Source organism: Oratosquilla oratoria, chromosome 19, assembly GCF_046742065.1.
Source record: "Oratosquilla oratoria isolate Oo_2021 chromosome 19, ASM4674206v1, whole genome shotgun sequence".
NCBI lineage: Eukaryota > Metazoa > Arthropoda > Malacostraca > Stomatopoda > Squillidae > Oratosquilla > Oratosquilla oratoria.
In genome coordinates, this window is record NC_134795.1 from 41,969,420 (window position 1) to 41,990,634 (window position 21,215).

Below are 21,215 nucleotides of genomic sequence, written 5' to 3' on the forward strand. Positions count from 1 at the left end.
CTATCAAATCTCGTGTGTGTGTGTGTGTATTTACCTAGTTGTACCTAGTTGTATTTACCTAGTTGTATTTTACGGGAAGGGGAGCTATGCTCGTGGTGTCCCGTCTTCATATCTCATTTTATTTAAACTATTTTTAAAATCATGTATTGTTTTTGCACACACCACTCTCTCATCTAACTTGTTCCAACTGTCTATTACTCTGTGAGGAAAGTTGTTCTTTTTCAGATCTCTTCTACAGCTGTCTTTCTTGATTTTCTTTCCGTGTCCTCTTGTATTTCTATCATCCCATTTTATCAGGCTCTCTCTATCAATATTTTCTATGCCTTTCATGATTCTGTAAATAGCTATCAAATCTCCTCTCTCTCTTCTTTGCTCTCGTGTCTGTAGTTCAAGTTTTGCTAGTCTCTTTTCACATGATAGTTTTGAGAGTGTTGGTGCCAATTTTGTAATTGCTCTTTGTATTCTTTCAAGTTTTTATATATATTTTTTTGTACTTGGTGACCACATCGTTGCTCAGAGTGATTAGAATTTTCTTCACCATTTCTTCATCCAGGTATGCAAATGCCACTTTGGTTGTTCATATTAAATTATAAGTTTCTCCAAAAATCTTATTTATATGTTTCTCAGGTGACATATTATTCATAACAATGACTCCCAGGTCCTTCTCATTTTCTACTTTTTTATCCCTTCTTCTCCCAATTTATATGATCCTGTTATTCTGTTTTTGCTTTTTCCAAATTCCATTATACTACACTTTTTAGTGTTTTACTCCATCTCCCACTTCCTACTTCATTCCCATACTTTATTGAGATCACTCTGTAGTGACTCACAATCTTCTTCCGTGTTCACTTTTTTTTGATAGTTTTGCATCATCTGCAAAGAAGCTCATATAACTTTCAATTTCTTCATCCATATAATTAATATATATAGCAAACATTATTGGGGCCAAAACTGTTCCTTGTGGAACACCGCTTATTACGTCATCCCATTTTGAGTGTTTGTCTCATATCACTACTCTCATTTTTCTTTCTTGCAAAAAGTCTTCCATCCATTTAAGCAGTTTGCCCTGTATTCCTCCTTCAGTTTCTAATTTCTTAAGCAACTTCTTATGTGGTACTTTGTCAAAAGCTATTTTTAGGTCTAGAAATGCACATTCAGCCCATCCATCTCTTTCTTGTATTATATCTATTAGCCTTGAATAGAAACATATTAAATTAGTGACGCATGATCGTCCTTGTCTGAATCCAAATTGCCTTGGATTTAGCACGCTGTTTTTTTCTAAATATTTTACCCATTTACTTTTGATAATTCTTTCACAAATGTTTGCTATTGTACTTGTTAGAGAGACTGGTCTATAGTTGGTAGGGTCTTCTTTATTTCCTCCTTTATATATAGGTACTATATTTGCTTTTTTCCAATCTTCTGGAATTTTTCCTTCTTTCAAGGAACTATTTATTATGCTATGTATTTTGTCTGCCAGTTCATTTCTGCATTCTTTCAAAATCCAGTTTGCTATTTCATCTGGTCCATGCGATTTTCTAACATCAAGATTACTGAAGTGTTTCAATATTTCATTCTTTGTTACTTCTATTTCTTTCATAGGGGGGGGGATTTTCTCTTTCCATTCTATCTCTTCCGGTTGTATATTCTCCCTTGTAAACACTGATTTAAAATGCTTGTTCATAATTTCCGCCATTTCTATTTCCTCTGTGTATTCAACTCCTCCTTGCCTTAATTTCTCCAAATCTTGTTTGTTTTTCAGTTTGTTGTTTACAAATCTGTAGAATAGTTTTGGTTGATCTTTACGTTTTTCTATGACATCTTTTTCGTATTTTCTCTTTTCTAGTGCAGCGGATTAGCTAACATATTGTGCACTTTATGATAAAAACACCAAATTTGTCACAGAGGTAGATCGATATATTATAAAGAAATTTGGATGTGAAGCCATCGGCCAACTGACCCCTGGCGACTGTGGCGGCCATTTTCCAAAATGGCCGCCAGCGGACTCCCGAAAAACGAAAGAAGTTAGATAAAGTTTGCTGCTGAAGGTTTTAGTGAATGTTTATTGAATGATTTTTAATGAAAACATGCCAGATAGTTATTAAGTCATATTTTAGGAGATGTTCCTATATTAATTTACATATTTATGCTAATTACAGATGAAATGGCGACAGGCAAACCCATAATCAAACAATACTAACATTACTAACACTACTGCATATAATCATCATGTTAATTAACGCATCAGTAATGCCGAAAGACTCACTGTTATACAGTTCCAGTATACTGCCAAAGTTACGTAAGTTATGCAAAGTTCAGAACCTTCGTCTTCATGCGACTTCAGTTCTGAGAGCACTCCCCGTCGCAAGCACACAGTGGTGTGCATTGCAGACTGGCCTTCTTGCACTTGCACTTTTTCACGCAGCCCTCCTTGCATTTGCAAGAGACGAGCTCCCTACAGATCTTGGATGCTTCGGGTAGCGTTGTCCACAAAGGTTCATACACGCCGCTGGTCTTGTTCCAACCCCAGTCGTTTGGTGATGGCAGTGTTGGTGAAGGAACCAGGGCCTGACCCCAGACATGTCCGCCCTGGTACACTGCTCGTCGGACGTGCTGCTCCAGGGCTGCCCTTGTCGGTGGAATCATCTGGACGTTGCTTTTCTTTGCAAACAGTTTGCGACGTGCCTTGTCAATATCGGTTGCGGTGCTTGCTCTGTCGTAAAGCAGTATGATGAACCTCTCAATGGTGTGCATGGCGTCTTCATTAATATGATCCGGTGCAGTTGAGAGAAGAGTGAGTGTCTGGGTCAGCTCAGGTAGAGCTGTCCAAACTGCCCATGCTGTCCTCTTTCCATGTCCGGCGAAGCTGGAGACCGTGTCGCAGCCCGTCAAAACATCGGTAGTGCCTGAGCTTTTTCAGGACCCAGCCCGAGCAATTTCATGGGCTGCCAAGAATCGGAAAGTCTTCCACGTGCCGAAGAACACCCACACTTCTGTTTCTTCATTCTGGGTGCGTGCCAGAGCCACTGCCATGGCAACCACATCAGTGTCAACTGTGCGGATAAGGATCTTCTTGTGGCCATTGTGAGCAGCGTGGGCGGCATGCAACATCATGCGGCTATCGGCCTCCTCGTGGTTGCAAGGAGCCAGGGCTGAAGTATCCAGATGCGGTGGCTTTCTCAAGACATCATCTCCTTTAGTGATGACGAGCTCCTTGTCTGCAAGCTGGAGTGAGTCGTAGAGGACGCCAGAGAGGAAGTTGAACAACTCGGTCTTGTTCTCGTCGACTCTGAGGAAGCTGGCCCAGTCCCCGGGTATAGTTGCACTACCCACCACTCGTGTTCTAACCCCTTTTCCCCGCTTGGCTCTTGCCGTACCCTTCAACGAGTCTGTAATGTAGTGGTCCCACACCAGATCCAGTCGCGTGGATTGATGAAGTTTTGAGAGTATGTAAGGCACAAAGACTTGCTTGGCATACTCGTTGAAGGTTTTTGCTGTAGCAGGCTTCAGTAACTGGATGATGACTGCTCCATCTAGGACAATGCAGCTGGTTGGAGGAACCTCAGAACGGGGCTGACTGAAGTCTTCTAGACAAGTGAGAAGATCACTCTTTACACCAAGCCGGATGCCACCGCCGTCCGATAGTGCAGGCGGGCAGGCTTGGTTTTCATGTTGGAAGAATTCATCTAGATTCCCATCCCGGTTCTGGCACCCGATATACAGACGAGAGAAGAGGTTCATGTCGTTCTTGAGGGATTTCATTTGCTGCTTGCCCTTTGCCTGAGGTTTTGTAGCAGGCTGACCGAATATTTTGAGCTTGTTTCTGTGGATGGCATCTTCTATGGGTTTCGTTCTCTCCACCAGGCGTTCTCTGACGAATTTGTCAAACTGCTCCTGTCCCAATTTATGTGCACGACGGAGGGCGTCTACAGCTCCAGGTGGCGCGATCTCCTTGGTGTCGAGTACCAGCAGATCTTGACTATCCTCCTCAAATGGATTCCCAAAGTCTTCCATCACTTTGATCATTGACTGTACACTCGATGACTGGTCATGATGCTTTGTGTCTTGTGACCGGTCTTGCTTTGAGTCCTGGAACTCTTCGATGAGCCTGGCAGCCTCTGGTCCTGCCACTATCCACCGTCGTAGTGCGTTGGGATTGTCAGTCAGGACTACTGCGCCTCCGTCTACTTTGATGGCTGCATTGTTCTGCTCGTGGGCCTGATCGACAGGGATGGCGGAGAACGGCCTGTTCGTCTTCTGGACGGTGAAATTCCCAGCTCGGATTTCCTCGGCTATTTCAGGGTGTGTCGTCAGCAGTTCCACCATGTCTCGCAAATGCACAGGAATCCAGCGCGCGTAGTTGGTGTGATCCAGGGCATGGAACCACACAGCTAGTTCTCTGAGGGCATCGACGTACATCGCAAACGACGCTTGGCGCAGAGAGCGCACGTACACCAGGACCGTCAGTTCCAGTTGCAGTACAGTTGCCCAGTAGTGGAACTGGGGGCAAGTCTCCGCCTTTTGCTGGCACCAGTCAGCAAACTCCAGCTGCTCGGTCCCGGCGTCATCCAGCTGGTCAATGTAGTGGTTGTAGGCGTGCTGGTGCAGTGTGAAGAGGGCTGCTGCTGACACTTGATGCGCTCGCCTGGTTCGACTGACATGTGATGCCCGCAGTAAGGAATCCGCTGTCCCGGCACTGGTGATCTTTGCCTGAACCCATGCTTGCACCCATCCGCTCCCTTGCAACCAGTCACCAACGGTCTTCAGCGCTGCCATGTCGATATGAAAACCTCCAAAGAGGATGACGAACTTCTCTTCACCATATTTCTGTGGCCACTTCCACTGGATTTGCTTTGCCAAAGCAAAAAGCGGTTGGTCGAATGTGACCACTGGAATCTGGGTAGGGTTAAGATGTTCCACTGCGTTCCTTACGACATCCATGGAACGTTTTTCGGATGTCCGCTGGCGGCCATTTTGGAAAATGGCCGCCACGGCCGCCAGGGGGCAGTTGGCCAAGGGCTCCACATCCAAATTTGTTTATAGTATATCGGTCTACCTCTGTGCCAAATTTGGTGCTTTTATCAAAAAGTGCACAATATGTTGAAATTTCCTAACTAAACCGCCGCACTATTCCTCTCTGCACGCTTGTACATATTCATTTCTATAAGTAGTATATATTTTCCATTTTTCAGGTCTTTTGTCTTCCATTTGGGCCAAGCTTTGTCTCTTTTGTCTTTTAACTCTCTACAACTGTTGTTGTGCCAGCACTTTACATTTTTTTTTTTCCTTGGGACATACTTTTCCACTTTTTTTTATTTTTTATAATTTTTTTTGTCAAAATATTCCATTTCTCTTCTACTGTTGTATCTTCTTTGTGTATTCTTTCCCAGTTTTCATTTTGAAAGAATGATCTTATTTTATCAAAATTTGTTTTTTTTTCATACATCAATCTTCCTTTTCTATATTGTCCATTTTTTCGTGTATTTTTTCTCATTTAGTTCTAGTTCTATCAATATGTGGTCACTTTTACTTATTGGTGCCTGGTATTCTATCTTTTCCACTATTTCAGGTGCTGATGTCATTATTAGGTCTAGTCTCGATGGTTCTTCTTTATTTCTATACCTAGTGTTCTCTTGAATCCATTGTGTTATTGTGTGGTCAATAATCATCTCAAGTAGAACATTTCCCCATGAGTCTTCTCCACCCTTTACGGTCATCACTTCCCAGCAGATTTCTTTGCAATTAAAGTCGCCCATCATAACTATTCTTCCTCCATCTTCCATTATCTTGTTTAATGTTATTCTTGTGTCTTCTAACATACTTTTATGTTCACTCTCTTACCACGAAGCTGTCTTTGGGGGCACGTAGTTTATTACAAACTTTCTGCTCTTCTTATCTCTGTCTTCTACTTCTATCATAATCATCTCTACTCTATTCTTTCTATATTTGACACTCTTCACGTTTATATCCTTCTTAGTCAGGAACATAACTCCACCCCCTTGTTTTATCTCTCTGTTTCTAATCCAGTAATTATATGCATTGTGTCCTATGCTGTTGGGTGGTAGTGGACCTTTTAATTTTGTCTCAACAATTCCCATTATGTCCGGTTCTTTTTCCTTCAGATACTCGTTCAGTTCATTCAGTCCTGTTATTAATCCATCTATATTTGTGTAGGACACTCTTAACTTTATGTTATTTCCATTATATTCTCTGTTTCTTTTTTGTTTCTCTCTGTTATGGTCCATTTACTCAATTTCATATTCACTACTCTCCAGTAGAATTCTTCTTTTTCTGACTCCGTTCTGGTCTCGTTTTTTTTTTTTTTTTTTTTTTTTTTTTAGCTTCTTGCCTTTTCATTTTTTGTTCCTCTCTTTTCCTCTTTATTCATTTCTTTTTTTATATACATACCTTTTTATATTGTTCACTTGCTGCTAGCTTCTCTGTTTTTGCTAAGATATTCTCTGCTGTTGTTTGTGACCTGAATTTAATCTTAATAGGTCTGGTCTTATCTGTACTATATTTTCCGAGTCTAAACATCTCTTCAATTTATTTCATTATTTCAGGTTCATCTTCCTGAACTAATTCTAGTAAACTGCTTACTTTTTCTTTTTCCTCACTGATTCTTGAAGTTCTATCTAGGTTATGTTTCGCTTCCATTCTTAATATAATTATACATTTCTTTTTATCTGTTAAGTCTCTTACTATATTCTCCTTCTGTCTCATCAATTTAATAACTGAGTCTTCAGTTTGTTCTTTCATTTAATGTTTAATTATGTCAGTAAGTGCAACTTTACCGTTTTCCTGGATTTTTTTCCAACCCTGTGCTTCTTTTGCTATGGCCTCTTTATTGTCTTTATTATTCCTCTTTAATTCTTCATTCTCCTCTTTTAACTGTCTTTTTAATTCTTCTATTTCTAAAGTTAAGTTTTTGTTCGCCTTCTCTAGTTCTTCCAATCTTTCAACTCTCTGCGCAATGTTCGATCATCTTATCAAGTTTCTCCTCTAGTCTTGTCAATCGGGGGAGGTTGGTATCCCCCCCCACCCTCCTTAAATCCCTGGAAATTATTATCCTCACCTTCCATTGTGCTGCCCTTATCTATATTTCTAATCTTTACATTTTTGTTAATCCCATGACCAAAATCATCGGTCCTCCGTTTGTTTACAAGACATCTGGCCTCTTGGACCAAGTCTTCCTCTTCCTCATTTCCTTCCATTTCCCTCAGTAATCCCTCCCCTTCTCCTTTTTCCTCACTTTCCCACGACACCACGAGTTATCCTCTTCCCTGTAAATACAATAGGTACTTCCTTTGCGTTGAGGTCCACGAAAATTTCATTTTTTCTTCAGAACTCTAATCCTCGCCGTCCATCCGACAAAAGTGTGTGTGTGTGTGTGTGTGTGTGTGTGTGTGTGTGTGTGTGTGTGTGTGTGTGTGTGTGTGTGTGTGTGTGTATTTCAATGAAAATCGTATATACCCTCTCTCTTTCTCTTTGGGATGATGCAGTTGGAAAGGTTGGGTGAATCCTTTCTGAATGCAGGAAATGTTGGAAATAAGCTAGACATGAATATATTGTCATATGACATGGCTAGAGCTGGTAAGAGATAAAATTTATATGATAGTGTATTGCGTATTAAAAGCAATCAATTTGAAATACAGTTTGTTAACAACTAAGGTTAATTGACTTGCTTGGCGGATGGATACTTTCTTGATCACAAGTTTCTTGATTTGAATGGTCACGAGTCTTTGTAGGTTCACGCGCTGGCTGGGGCGAGTCTTATGTACAGTGCGGCTGTAAGCCGTAGTTTGGTGAACCCTGGGTTATCTTAAGGAGTTTTATCTAAAGGTATTTAACCCCACTGCTGAGGTGTCCTTATAGCAATAATATAGTATACGGTAAAATAAATAAATAAATAAAATAAAGTAGAATCCTCTTGCTTCGATGGAGTTTTCTGGGTCTAATAAAATAATTTGATATTGACAGGATAAAACCAGTAACGTACTATTACGGACACCCATGGTTAATCAGTCATACAAATATGCCTTTGATTGTTGTTATACGGACATATATTTCTCAACAGAAACGATCATAAGGGATATATATATATATATATATATATATATATATATATTATATATGTATATATATATATTATATATGTATATATATATTATATATGTATATATATATATATATATATATATATATATATATATACATATATGAGAGAGAGAAATGGGTGGGGAAGGGCAAACGAAAATGTGTTGGGAATAGAGTTTATTTCCCTGACGTTTCGACCAACTTGGTCTTCTTCAGAAGACATGTTGCATTACAATGGGATCACAAATGCGAAAACCTACCTGACTGGATTCGCGTGGAAATTCTACACGAGGGACTTGAAAAGAAAATGAGAAAAACTGTGTAAGCTGCACATATCGCCACCAGGGAAAATAACAATGACAGAGATGGGTTCAAATGTCTTTCAAAAACAGCAAGTGTCTTGATAATTAAATCATTAGCCGAAGAGAAGACCTGACACATCCGCTTACAGCTCGCCGGGTTCCCCCTCGCTGCGAGTATAAGACTTGTGATCCCATTGTAATGCAACATGTCCTCTGAAGAAGACCAACTTGGTCGAAATGTTAGGGAAATAAACTCTATTCCCAACACATCTTCGTTTGCCCTTCCCCACCCATTTCTCTCTCATTTGTCTGAAATAATTTTTAAATAAATATATTGACGAGATAAACACTGGGAAAGGATGAGAATATTGCCCATGGACGTTTGGGCCAGCCTTCTCATCCTTTCCCAGTGTCCAATCCCCCCCCTTCTCCTCCTCCTCCCCCCCTTTTCTCTCCCCGTTCCCTCCTTTCCCCTTATTTAATCTCAAGCATTTGTATCTCAACTTGTACTTGAAAAAGCTGTAATAAGCGAAACGTCGTACAAATAAAGGCTATATATATATATATATATATATATATATATATATATATATATATATATATATATATATATACAACTCAGATGTATCATGATTCAACTTCAAGTGTCCAGAATAGTATGTCATGGTATTTAAAACGTTGAGAATATTTTTTGCGATGTTTCTATGATGCTACTCCATAGAGGGAAATGATTTTATGAATATGACTTACAATTCACTCAAAGGTTGGCGATGATATTGAAACATTATGCAATGCTATTGGCCTTTTAACTATGTTTGCCGAAACCGAGGCCATCAATTCTTAGGGCAACCGACAATTGATCTACGCAATGACCTTCAGATTTACTCAAATTTAACTGCGACTCTTGCAATTGAGTTGTACCTTGTATCGAACATTGATTGCATTTTTTATTCAATCAGGTTTTTTTTTAAATTAGATTGAAATTCCTACGGACTAACTTGTTCAGCATTCTCCTATGATTGTGGAGTAACTTCTAAAAAACGAATTACACTTTTAACTTCTACTCTCCCGTCTCTACGTTACATTCCTGGGATTACTCTTTTGCCACCTATGTAACTCCAGTTCTTTGGTGCAATATTGCCCGCAATGATAGAAGCACTGGCTATTGATGAAGAAAAATACAGGTTTGTATTCTTCAGTAGTTTGGTATCAGTTACTCCTCTCTTAATATTAGTTGTATTTTTTTCTAAAACCTTTCAATGTTGCCTTCCTCAAGGTTTCCTGTCGACGGAGGACCTTGTCATCCCAGGGAACTTTGGGCTCAAAGACCAGACGCAAGCACTTCGATGGGTTCAGCAGAACATCGCATTCTTCGGGGGTGACCCGACGAAGGTGACCCTCTTCGGGAATAGTGTCGGTGGGGCTTGTGTCCAATATCAGATGATAGTTCCTGAAGCCAAAGGTGAGGAAAACTCGAGTTTTTATATGTAAAGTATGAAGTCCTAACTTCCTGATAAGGGGAGTTTGCAACGTTAAACCGAAACATCATGATGAATCACAGACATAGCGCACCTGTCTGTGATGCATTACATATATCTCAGCTATTTCTGATAAGATTTTTCTTGCACCACCCATCTTTTACATGTATTCCTTTCGGTGCACAATGAAAATCTACATTGGGCTATTTCTTGTAATATCAACTAACTTTATGTAGGTCCTTTGATCAGACAATAGTTATTTCACTGGTGTTCCGATCCTATGAACACAGATTAGCAAGCAAGAGAATTTCTATCAGTAGGAGAGATATAGTAGGTATAATATCTTGTCAACTCATTGTGCGGTGAATAAAATCCCCTGTTAGCAATAGCTATCACTATTTCAGATATCACTTTTACAAGATTAAGATAGGCGATAACCCTGTGAATATTGACGGGTGAAGGGCCCCTTTGTTTTAACAAAATAGGCTGAGAGTAACCAGAATGTATATATACATATATATATATATAGGACGAAGCTACCTTTGATTTGGACAAATAGGATTCAAAATATTTTAGTGTAAATCCGCGCACTAGGCAATCTTGTGCGAGTTTTGCTCTTTGTTTTTGGTCTAGAATCGCACGACTAAAACTAAATTTTCATAACGTCATTATCTGAAACAAATACAAATTGCAACAAAGAGATTCGGTCATTATACAATTCATCGCAAGTAAGAACCTATACCTGCTTAGCTTATCATTTGTTCACCGGATTATCTTAATGATTTTGGAAAGCAATCGTAGCTGTAATTATATGAAATGAGTAGCTCCGTGGGAGAGTGATCCAACAGGCACAGGCCACCAGACCCTGATTTCGTGCTCAACCAGCTGACCTGGGCTTATCATGGTAATTCATGGTAATTCAGACGGTAACTGAGAGACGAATCCAACTCCCACCAGCCGGTGCGGGGAGCCCAGGCCGGCTGATTGAGCACAAAATCAGGGTCTGGCGGCCCGTGGTGCTTGGATCATACTCCCAGGGAGCTATTACGATTATGTGCTTTAACAAGATGTATATAAATGCATGTAAAAATATTACTTGACTGGTACTATCTGACAGTGAATGTTGTCACAAACAAAGCCGCCAGCAATATTACGTGCAGTTCCAACAAGATGAGAAATATAGAATTGCCATACGTCTGAAAGTAATGATAAGTTAATTAGATGGATAGATAAACAAATAGAAATGGAAAATAGGAATTGCACGGGAATGTTTGCTATTCAAATTGAACAAATGCGTTTTACTTTATGTATACATAATTTAAACGGTATACGTTGAAGGAGGAATATGCTTCTAGAATTATGATATCCTTTTATTTTACAGGTCTGTTTTCCCGAGTAATTATGCAGTCTGGATCAATCTTTGCTTCTTGGGCGATCGACAGGTCTCATGCCAGAGTGGCCCGTCATATAGGTCAGGCCATGGGCTGCTCACTCAACACTGGTAGTCAAGACTATCTTGAGTGTATGCAGAAAATGCCAGCAGCCGCACTTTCCTTACAAGCTTCAGAGACATTTGTGAGTATCAGAAGTTACCTTCATTTTAAAGGATTCAAGTATTTTCTTCTTAACGATATTTGTCGGTTCAGACTTGAAATGGTGTCATAGTTTGCCATGTTCTTCAGATGATGTAAATTTGACTGTAGAACTGTAAATGTTTATTTGAATATCAGAATTGATACTGTGAGTGTATTTGACTGACTACAGAACGCCATTATAAGGGTTACTGCAGTCGATAAGTAAGACTGAGAAGCAGCTTTGGCATTATCTCTCATTTTTCAGCATATGATCCTGGCAAGGAGTATGAATTTTATGAATATATATTTCGTGTCAAACTTAATTCTATAGTCAACCAGTGCCCACTAGCGGCACATTTGCTGTATGTAACTTCAATGCGGTCAATGGCACCGAGAGATTTTGTTTTAAAAATATATATTGGTTCCCATGGCTCTAGAATCAGGAACACTAAATGTTCTCTTGTTAATTTTGAAAAGATCAGAAGGCTGAGAATCGCTAATTCCTAGTTTCAGAGACGAGATCCACACCAATAGATATGGTATAGCATGTTTGGGAGTTTATTGGATGACAGCTCAACCTGTCCATTTGTGTGGCACGGGCAGTTAGGTCTTGAAAATCTTCGTATGATTTGGCAGTCTAATGTATGACAGTACTGGGTCATGTCAGAATGTTCTTCGAAGGATTTTCATCGTCCATGGTGCTATGAACTCTCTTAACCAGAATATATGGTGCTGTCGATATCTATGCTTAAGTCCTGTGTTCTCCTTTTCTTTCTGAGTGACTGTGAAACATGAACAATGAATGCTGAGTTGAAGGTCTGTCTCGACGTCTTTAATACTGTCTTCGGAGAAAAATGGTGTATCGCCATAATTACTTGATATCAAATCAGCGGCTACTTGTTGAAATCAAGTAAAATATTATTAACAACTTAATTCTTAAACGTCAACTCCAGCTATTATGAACAAGTGGCACGCTTCCTTCTTGCTGGTTCCATTCAAAGGCTTGGCTCCACAACAGACAAACCTCAATGGGGAGATGAAAAGGATCTTCACAGAACTTATGGTTGGGTTAAGTGAAACCCCCCTAGCGACGGCTACTTGAAATAGGAATGGTGGCAGCATGAAGGCTTGGTGGGAGAAACCGTTGGGGAAGGCGTCTGGGTGTGAGTGAAACGACGCATCTCCTAACATATGATTCCAACTGATCATATTCATCCTTACGGATTTTCACACATTTGTACACAGGTAGAATATACCTCCTCCTATCACAACACCACTCTTATTCCTGCTGCAACTACTTTTGATAATGATGATTGGAACGCTGATGATAACGGTAATAATACATATATATTTTTTCTATTTTCTACAGGTAAATCTTTGCCGAAATGAATACAGAAATCTTAATTGATTCAGTGGATATCGTTTATTTTTTCACAAAGGAATTCGTAATTATGCCGGTGCTGATGGCGCCGCGCATTGACGGAAATTACATCATCAATCGTCCGGAGGTCCTCATCTCCACTGGACAATTCCATAAAGTTCCGCTCATATCTGGGGTGACGGCCGACGACGCATCATGCATCACTGCACGTAAGTTACATGCATCATGATCAAGAAAGAGAAAGCTTACTCTCAACTGAGAAATAGTCACTCCATATGGTTCATGGCACCATGTAGGAGCTTTGAACTGTCAGGGAACCAATCAGCGACCTCAATCTAGGGTAGGGATATTTATTCAAGCATAAGTTACAAATTCAACAACGCTATAATTCAGTAGATAATCCGTGTATATACCTTGGGTTACAAGAAATCTGACTTTGTTTATTTTCTATTATATATATATATATATATATATATATATATATATACATATATATATATATATATATATATATATATATATATATATATATATATATATATATATATATATATATATATATGCAAATATACAATATATCAGGCTTCCGGTGCCTGCCTTCCAACATTTTCAATCCAGCGATATGAAAACCAACTTAAGCTCATACACAATATTTATATGCACAAAACCTATCAATTTCTACACATGCTACACATGACTCCAGCTCATTTGCAGTACACGCACCAACACAGTCCAATATACAGAAAATTGGAGCTACGGATACACATATGAAGGCGTACACCCAAACACACTTTAGCACAAAAATACACTTTGAATATGCTGCAAATAAGCATCAATGTTATCACAAACAAACAACCGAAGATGGTTTAATTCCTGGATAAGTACACCATACACAGAACGCTAATACAGAAAAAGATAGGAACTTGAACATTACAATTCACATTACGCACGTTTATTGAATACACAATAGTTACGGAACACAACACTTCACAATCAACAAAAAGATGGACTCATAACAGTAATACACAAGAACATAGACTTCTCTAAGAAAACAAAAGAAACTAAGCTAACGCTAAAAGACATCATGACTGAAACAATTATTTCAGTTACGGTGTCTTGTGATTATATAATCACACCATGAATTAAGAAAAAAAAAATCCCACAACTTCATAAGTATGTTCATGCCACTCACCACATCAGCCACTCCTGTCTACAACCATCAACTCCAAACTCACAACTTACCAAGAAACTATGAACGCACAACACCCAGTTTGGATAATCACACAACCAACAGCAAAGTGTAAAAAAATATTAGACCAAATTCCCAAAGTAAATGTATTAAATTCCAGCAATTATTTCACCACACGACTGGTTTAACATATCCAGTAAGTAATTTTTCTCCTGTTTGTACAAGGAAATTCAAACAACCCGGAAAAGAACCCTTATAACACCCATATAAAAACCAAGCAGATCAGTCAGTCAGTATGTTGCCCCAAGTCTTTCTTGCCTGAGACCCACTGCTCCTAGGTACATAACAGGCAACGGCCTTCGGGTGGACCAATAGATCACCCTGGGAATAAACATTGTGCTGTTGTCTGGGGATTGTTAGTGAGTGGGAGGGGGGCCCAGCCTTATAAATAGAAACTCCTGTAGTCAGAAGGGCCAGTAATCAAAAGTCTCTGTAGTCAGAAAGCTCAGCAGTCTGAAGACCCACTGGTCAGAAGACCCAGTAGTCATAAAGACCATTAGTCAGAAGACCTGCTAGTCAGAAAATTGGTAAGATATAGTCTAGCCACCCCCTCAAAAAAAAAAAAAAAAAAAAAAAAAATCACTCTCAGTCCAAGGAATATAGTAGAAAGGGTAGCTGAGCTTGTTGAAATTCCAAGCAGAAAATGGATGATCTCTGACTTCATTGAACCAGTTTCTACATATGAATATAATGTATAGTACTAGTTTACTGTATACCCTGAACACCATTTGAATGATAAAATATACTTCATATAAATCTACTTCATGAAATATACTAAATAGAATATATGAATTATACTTCATAAAATATAAAAACCTAACCTAAACTAACCTAACCCAACCTAACCTGACCTATCCTAAGTTAACATAAGCTAACCTAACCTAAAGTTCTGCAAGTTGTAGCAAATCTTTTCATTTAGATGATACCATAACACTGAAAAAATCTGACTACTGGGCCTTCTCTGTACTTGGCCTTCTGGCTAGAGGTCCTTCTGAGTATAGGATGACCCCATTGTGGGGCATTGTGGAATGAGCTGTTCTGTGTTTTCTCTGTAGTGGCGGCTGCATCTAGGGCAGTTTGAATTTGTGGTCAAGCCTATTCTGTGTCGTTACTGATTTAGTTGAGAATAGTGCCCAGAAAGCAAGCATTCCAGTGTGATTCTTACTTTTCTTGAGAGGATTTTTTCTGTGGGGGCTAATGCCTGTGGGTTGTTGGAATATTGAGTTTGGTGGCCTGTTTTGGATCTGAGTGTGTATGTACTTTTGTGCGGAGTGGTTGTGTGGTAATGTAGAAAGTTGTTATATATGTCTGAATTGTACGTTCCCGTACTTTTTTCAATGTTCGGGCGTTGGTGTTTGTACTTTGTGATGAGGTAGGTGAGTGGTGTTCAGGGTTCATTCACATGTGTTGTTCTATAGGGAGGGTTTTAGTTTCTGTGCTTCGTTCTATATTGTTTATAAATTGCTCTTGTTTGTCATCTTGACAGTTGGGAACCATGCCATGGAAGCGTATTTGAGGGTAGATCTCATTAGCTTTTTGGAGACAATTATTATTATTTTTTGTTGTTGTTCAAAGTCCACATCATTACTGTTCAACATATCTGAGACAACGAGAAAAGAAATAATAGCAGAAAAAATGTAATTAATCTACACAGCTCCCCAAAGCAACATAGATTTAAGGAGGTCCACTTCACCAGCACATTTTATACAAATATTATTGAATAAGTGCTGAAGGGATTTAGCAAGAAAACAACACCAGAGAGAATGGTCATGGTGGCAATGAACATAGAATAAGCTCCTGGACACATACTAAAAAAATTCATAGAGACAGACATCCAAAACAATGACAATAAATGACTAAATAAACTGTTAGCTGGCAGACAAGGTAGAGTAGTCCAAAGCAATGAAATGTCTCGGATTAAAAAGTTGTAATGAATTCACTCAAGAAGCAGTGCTCTTACCTTCATTATTTATCCTCTTCACAAATTATCTCAACACCAGATTCAGAACATAACACCAAAGTCCTCACCTATGCAGATGATCTGACGATAACACAGTATGGCAAGAGGAAAATAGCTGTTAAGAACACCAAGACTTATTTGGACAGTCTAGATCAATTGCTTAGAAATAATAGAATAGAAGCTTTCTCTCTAACATCAATAATTATATTACCACGAATCAAAACATCATCCAGTGATAAAATTGGATGGCCATTACAAAGGAACCCAAAACTTCTGGACCTCACTTTTGACACTCAAATGACCTTCAGCCCACCACATCAAAGACTAGGGAAAAAATGAATAAATAAATAAATGAATAAATAAATAGATAGATAAATAAATAAACAGGGCTTGAGAACCTCACTCAATCATGCTTACACAGTATGGCTCCCAACAATCATGAAAAAACGTAGGCACCTTATATAATATACAAAATAAAGCAATGAAAATAATGATAATGATAGGATGCAGCAAACCCACCAAAATAGAATTACAAACAGAAACTATAATCCTCTCCATAGAACATGGCTTGAAAATAATAGGTACACATTTTTATGCAAGAATCATCAACTCTACTCACCCTTCTTTTTATATCACACAGGTACAACCAACTGAAAATAAGACAACTAGCAGTATACTGTCCAAACATCTAAAACAAATTATCACTTGCACCACGTAGTACATCCATACAAAACAATTTGTCAGATTACAAAGCAAGCACACCAAGACCGACCATTAAACACTCTACTACATCAAACACTTCCAGACATAAGCATAAAAAAAAAAAAATCTCTTCTAAGAGAAACAAGAACCACACTAACACAGCTACATTCAGGTCACCATCCTTTCTAAAGTCCGCATTCTGTGTCTTTATGTTTTGGGTTTGTAGATTATCTTAGTGTATATTGTTTAATGGTATACAGTCTCAAACTGATGGGTAAAAATTATCTCAGAGTTTTTTTGTTTGAATCTGTCCCTTGGATCTGCCATGAGACCCGATTGATTTTTACATTCATTAAACTAACCTAAAATCAGGAACTAAACATCTTTTCGGGCTTCTTCCATCTTATTCTGAGTCTTCCTCCTGGTTAGTATAGTGAAGTCACTAGCCATCTCCCAACTTTACTGAAGATATTTGATGAAACTCTAGAATAATAATTTTAAAGACAATGTAAATTTCTATGACTTTCATCATGCCCATTATCAGATTTAGGCCAATGATCTCACTTTTTCCTTACTTGCTTTCTGCTCTTATTTGATATTCATTCTCATGCTGAGATCATGCATTTTGAAAGCCAACAGCCTACGTTGATCTTTCAGCTCGGCGAAGTTATTTAGTATCACCATATTTCAATTAGTTGAATAAATATGTCATTATTCAATACAGTCCTATTTCTGTACTGTATGCATTGGTTTCCTCAGCATATTATACTACTGTGAAAAGTGGTGTGTATTTTCTCTTCTAATCACCTTTATCCCCTTTGTTTTGTTCCTGCTGATATTTTGTATTCATTACTTCAGCCCTTGTTTATGCAATTTTATTCATGAAAATATAGGTAAAAAAAAAACCCTCTTGATATTTTAAGTATATAGAGATATATAACATTAGTCTGAATTATTACATCATAATTAAGATATTGAAAACTGCAAATTCCTTGCAAGTGTCTTAAGGAAGGAATAATGTACGTACGATTCCTCTATCTCCTTAATTGTCTTGGTGGTATTACTGCTAAATAGGACTGCATTTTTAAAATAAATTCAGTACTTTGACTCTCAAATCCATTTGGTTACAGTTCGTTATCATTATCTGCTACTAAATACTATTATTAGTCTAATGACAGTAACTTGTGCTATTTGAACACTTATATTTGTTATAAGTATTGTTTCGAGTTTGGGAATTTGGACATACAGTATAATTGTAAATTGTGATACAAACAGGATATCGTTCAGAACATGCGGTTGTGTGTTGAGCAAAAGTTTATTTTACAGCAAGAGCAGAATGTTTTATCATTAGTTCCTTGTATGCGCCCCGTTAGCGACAAGCAGTATCAATCACGATCATTGTCTTCCCCCCGGAAGGTAAGCAAACACGTAAATACCGAGAAGCAAAGGAACTGTTTCTGTAATCATAATTACTTATGCTCTAGTAATCATAATTTCACCTTTACAAATATGTTGCACCTAGACAGCACTTACAGGTTATGTATGTCAATTAATGTGAAAATGCAATTTCATGTCTTCCACATCCACAAAAATCTCACTGGAAAATTTGTATTTACGTAAAAAATTTAGTGTGTATTTGTCATTACCCTATGAAATCCGACCCCATTGATGACTTAGTAATTTGAATTTGAAGGAAAACTTTTGGAAGGACCTGTTCTCTTGCCTGACCATTGGTCTTAGCTTCGAATTTCCCACAAGAATTTATAAATCATTACAATGCACACATTAGTTTGATATTAGGTACACTTTAAGAAAATGATAATTTGTGAAATCTAGGGGAAAATTGTCATATTTCCCCCCAAAAAATTCTGGGAAATTTACGGTGCTTATGAATATAGTGAAGTACTTAAAATATTACAAAAAAAAATTTGAAGTATGTGGTTCAAAAATTTATGAATACTGTAATATATCTGTTAGGAGATACAATAAAGTATGTTCCGTAGGGGTGGAAAGGGAGTTGGGAGATAGGGTTGATGAAAGAGTATTAGGATGGTTTGGACACATGGAAAGAATGAGTGAAGAAAGACTAGTAAAAGAGGTGTGGAAGGCAGATGTGGAGGGAGTTAACATGAGGGGACGTCTTAGGATGAGGTGGATGGATGGGGTGAAGGGGGTTTGGGGAAGGGAGAGGACAGAAGACAGGTGAATGGAGAATGGTTGTATATGGATGATGTTGTGATGCATGAGGTGGAATGGGCAGGGGGATGGGGGTGAGGTAGTATGTGTGAGCAAAATTTGACGCAGCCCGAAGGAATTTCTCCCCGTCTTCTCCTTTTATGCATGTGGGGACGGAGAGGGGGGGTCGCCGATTCAATGAAGTAACCTTGCTGTGGATGTGCTGTGTCTGGCAACACTGCTTCTGACCCAGGGCAGTGGACAAGGTGCAGGGATGACCCGTCATCCAGGAGGTGCTAAGATAGGGAGGGTGGGAGGGGTGTGGAGTGTATTCAGGGATGGAATGGGTAGGAATGATTTTATGCCTTTTCCTTTTTGGCTACTTCCCTTGTAAGGGGGAAAAAGCCTTGGTATATGTATGTATGTTCCGTAGAAAGGAGCTTTTGCCCCTTCCAATGGGATAACTTATTTTCTAATAGTGTATCTAGTCAAAAAATCTGTTTGTTTTTAGCTGTTTTAAAAGCCATGAGGCTCACATTTTTCTCAAAACTTCTCCAGATATATTCTCCAATGCTAAGCTGAAGGAGAAAATAGTTTCTAATATTTCCGTCGTGCCGTTGTCGCTGGGACTCAAGGACAGATATCCCAGACAGGCAGAGGAGCAAGCCTTGAAGATCTTCAGCAAATTTATTGGAAACATTAATTTCAATGATGAAGATGCCAAGGCAATTACCGAGGTAAGCAAAAATCAATTCGGTATGTTTTATATGTGTGTGGATGTTATTTTAACTGAATATATTTTAGAATAAGAAGGTAGGTTACTACACACATTCGAGTAGTTTGGTAGGTCTTCTTGTTCGTCTGTTGTGGCGACGAAAACCATCTAATAATCTAATGGCTGGGGTCAATCTCTGTGGGTACTCATATGACTCATTCAGCCGATACTCGATTGGAAGGTTTTCTGGCAGTGTGAACATGTAAAGGTGGCGGCAGTTGGTGATCTGCCAGCATTGTTTTTATAGCTTCTACGGGTTGCACAGCTGTAGTAACCCTTTTAGTTTAACAGATTTTTACTCCTTTCCGAACAGCTACTTACCATTTATCAAAGTCCTGTGATGTGTACTCCCATGTGGTTGATGTTGAAGACGTTCAGTGTGGCTTTCAAAGTGGCTTTGTAATGTTTTTTGGGCCTCTAAGGAAGCGTTAGCCTTGGTTGAGTTTGCCTTGGTGGGATCCAGTGGTCTGTGTCTGAAATATTATCTTGCCACTTTATTCGAGTGGTGTGGTAGTAGCCACGTTTCACAGCCATAGAGCAGGATGACAGGACGTATGGTACAATATACTTTAATCTTATGCTGTGTCTAGCTACATTGATTCTGACCCGCGTAGCGGGAGGGAGACAGAGATGTGGTTAGTGGATTGTCTTCACTGACTACCTCCCTTATAAAAATGAGGAGGCCTTTGGTATATAAGTAGATAGATAACTATAACCGTTATGATGGTATATATTGTAGACAACATGTTGTATGTGATATGTATATTGCTGGTACTATGTATCATGTTGTGCTTTGCATGTACAATAACATGTTGCCTGTAATATAGAGCATGTTACATATATGTTGTTTATAACATGTTACATGTTGCTTGTAACAAATTGTATGTAACATGTTACATGATGCATGTGACCTGTTGTACGTATCTTTTTGCATGATTCATTTTCAGTGCAAAAATATTTTTGCTGGGGTACACTAACCTATTATGATAAAGTAGTAGCCTCTGTCTGTCTGTCTGATTGTTTATTTGTTTGTTTGCTTGTACATGAACTCCTCCTAGGGTTTTAGAGATAGAACCCCATAACCATATATATTCTGATACCCTATCACTCCAGGTACTTGGCTAACTAAATTTCATAAAAAAAAAAATAATAATTGGTTATGGTTAGGGGTTAGAGCTAGGAGGTTTATATAGTATCTCCTGATATTGCATAGTATTTTTTGTGACTTAAGAATTAATATGATTAAACAAACCATTGTATGTATCCATAAATATTATTTACATTTGTGAAATTAATGTTGCCACAAACCATGATAGCTTTTGTAAGAAGAAAGCATGTTTATGGGAAATGGTTGTATAATTTTACCAAATGTCGAAATATTGGTTATTTTCATTTAATTTTTGTGTGGGCAGAAATAGTTCATTCACAAACTCCTACGTTTTTGCAGATAAACCCCTATAACTGTATATATTCTGAAGATAAATAAACTAGATACATTTCTTCACCTTTCAGCTGTAGACAT

General features: G+C 38.5%; 1 protein-coding gene across 2 annotated transcripts in view; it reads left to right on the forward strand.

Moving 5' to 3' along the window:
• The window catches only part of LOC143035853 (juvenile hormone esterase-like), a 98,066-nt gene that overhangs the window by 36,987 nt on the left and 39,864 nt on the right, over window positions 1–21,215 (forward strand). For both annotated transcript variants that reach the window (XM_076202943.1, XM_076202942.1), the window contains exons 5-8: window positions 9,676–9,861; window positions 11,259–11,452; window positions 12,891–13,041; window positions 19,477–19,655. In XM_076202943.1, coding sequence (XP_076059058.1) covers window positions 9,676–9,861; window positions 11,259–11,452; window positions 12,891–13,041; window positions 19,477–19,655 — 710 coding nt within the window. The remainder of the gene's footprint in view (window positions 1–9,675; window positions 9,862–11,258; window positions 11,453–12,890; window positions 13,042–19,476; window positions 19,656–21,215) is intronic.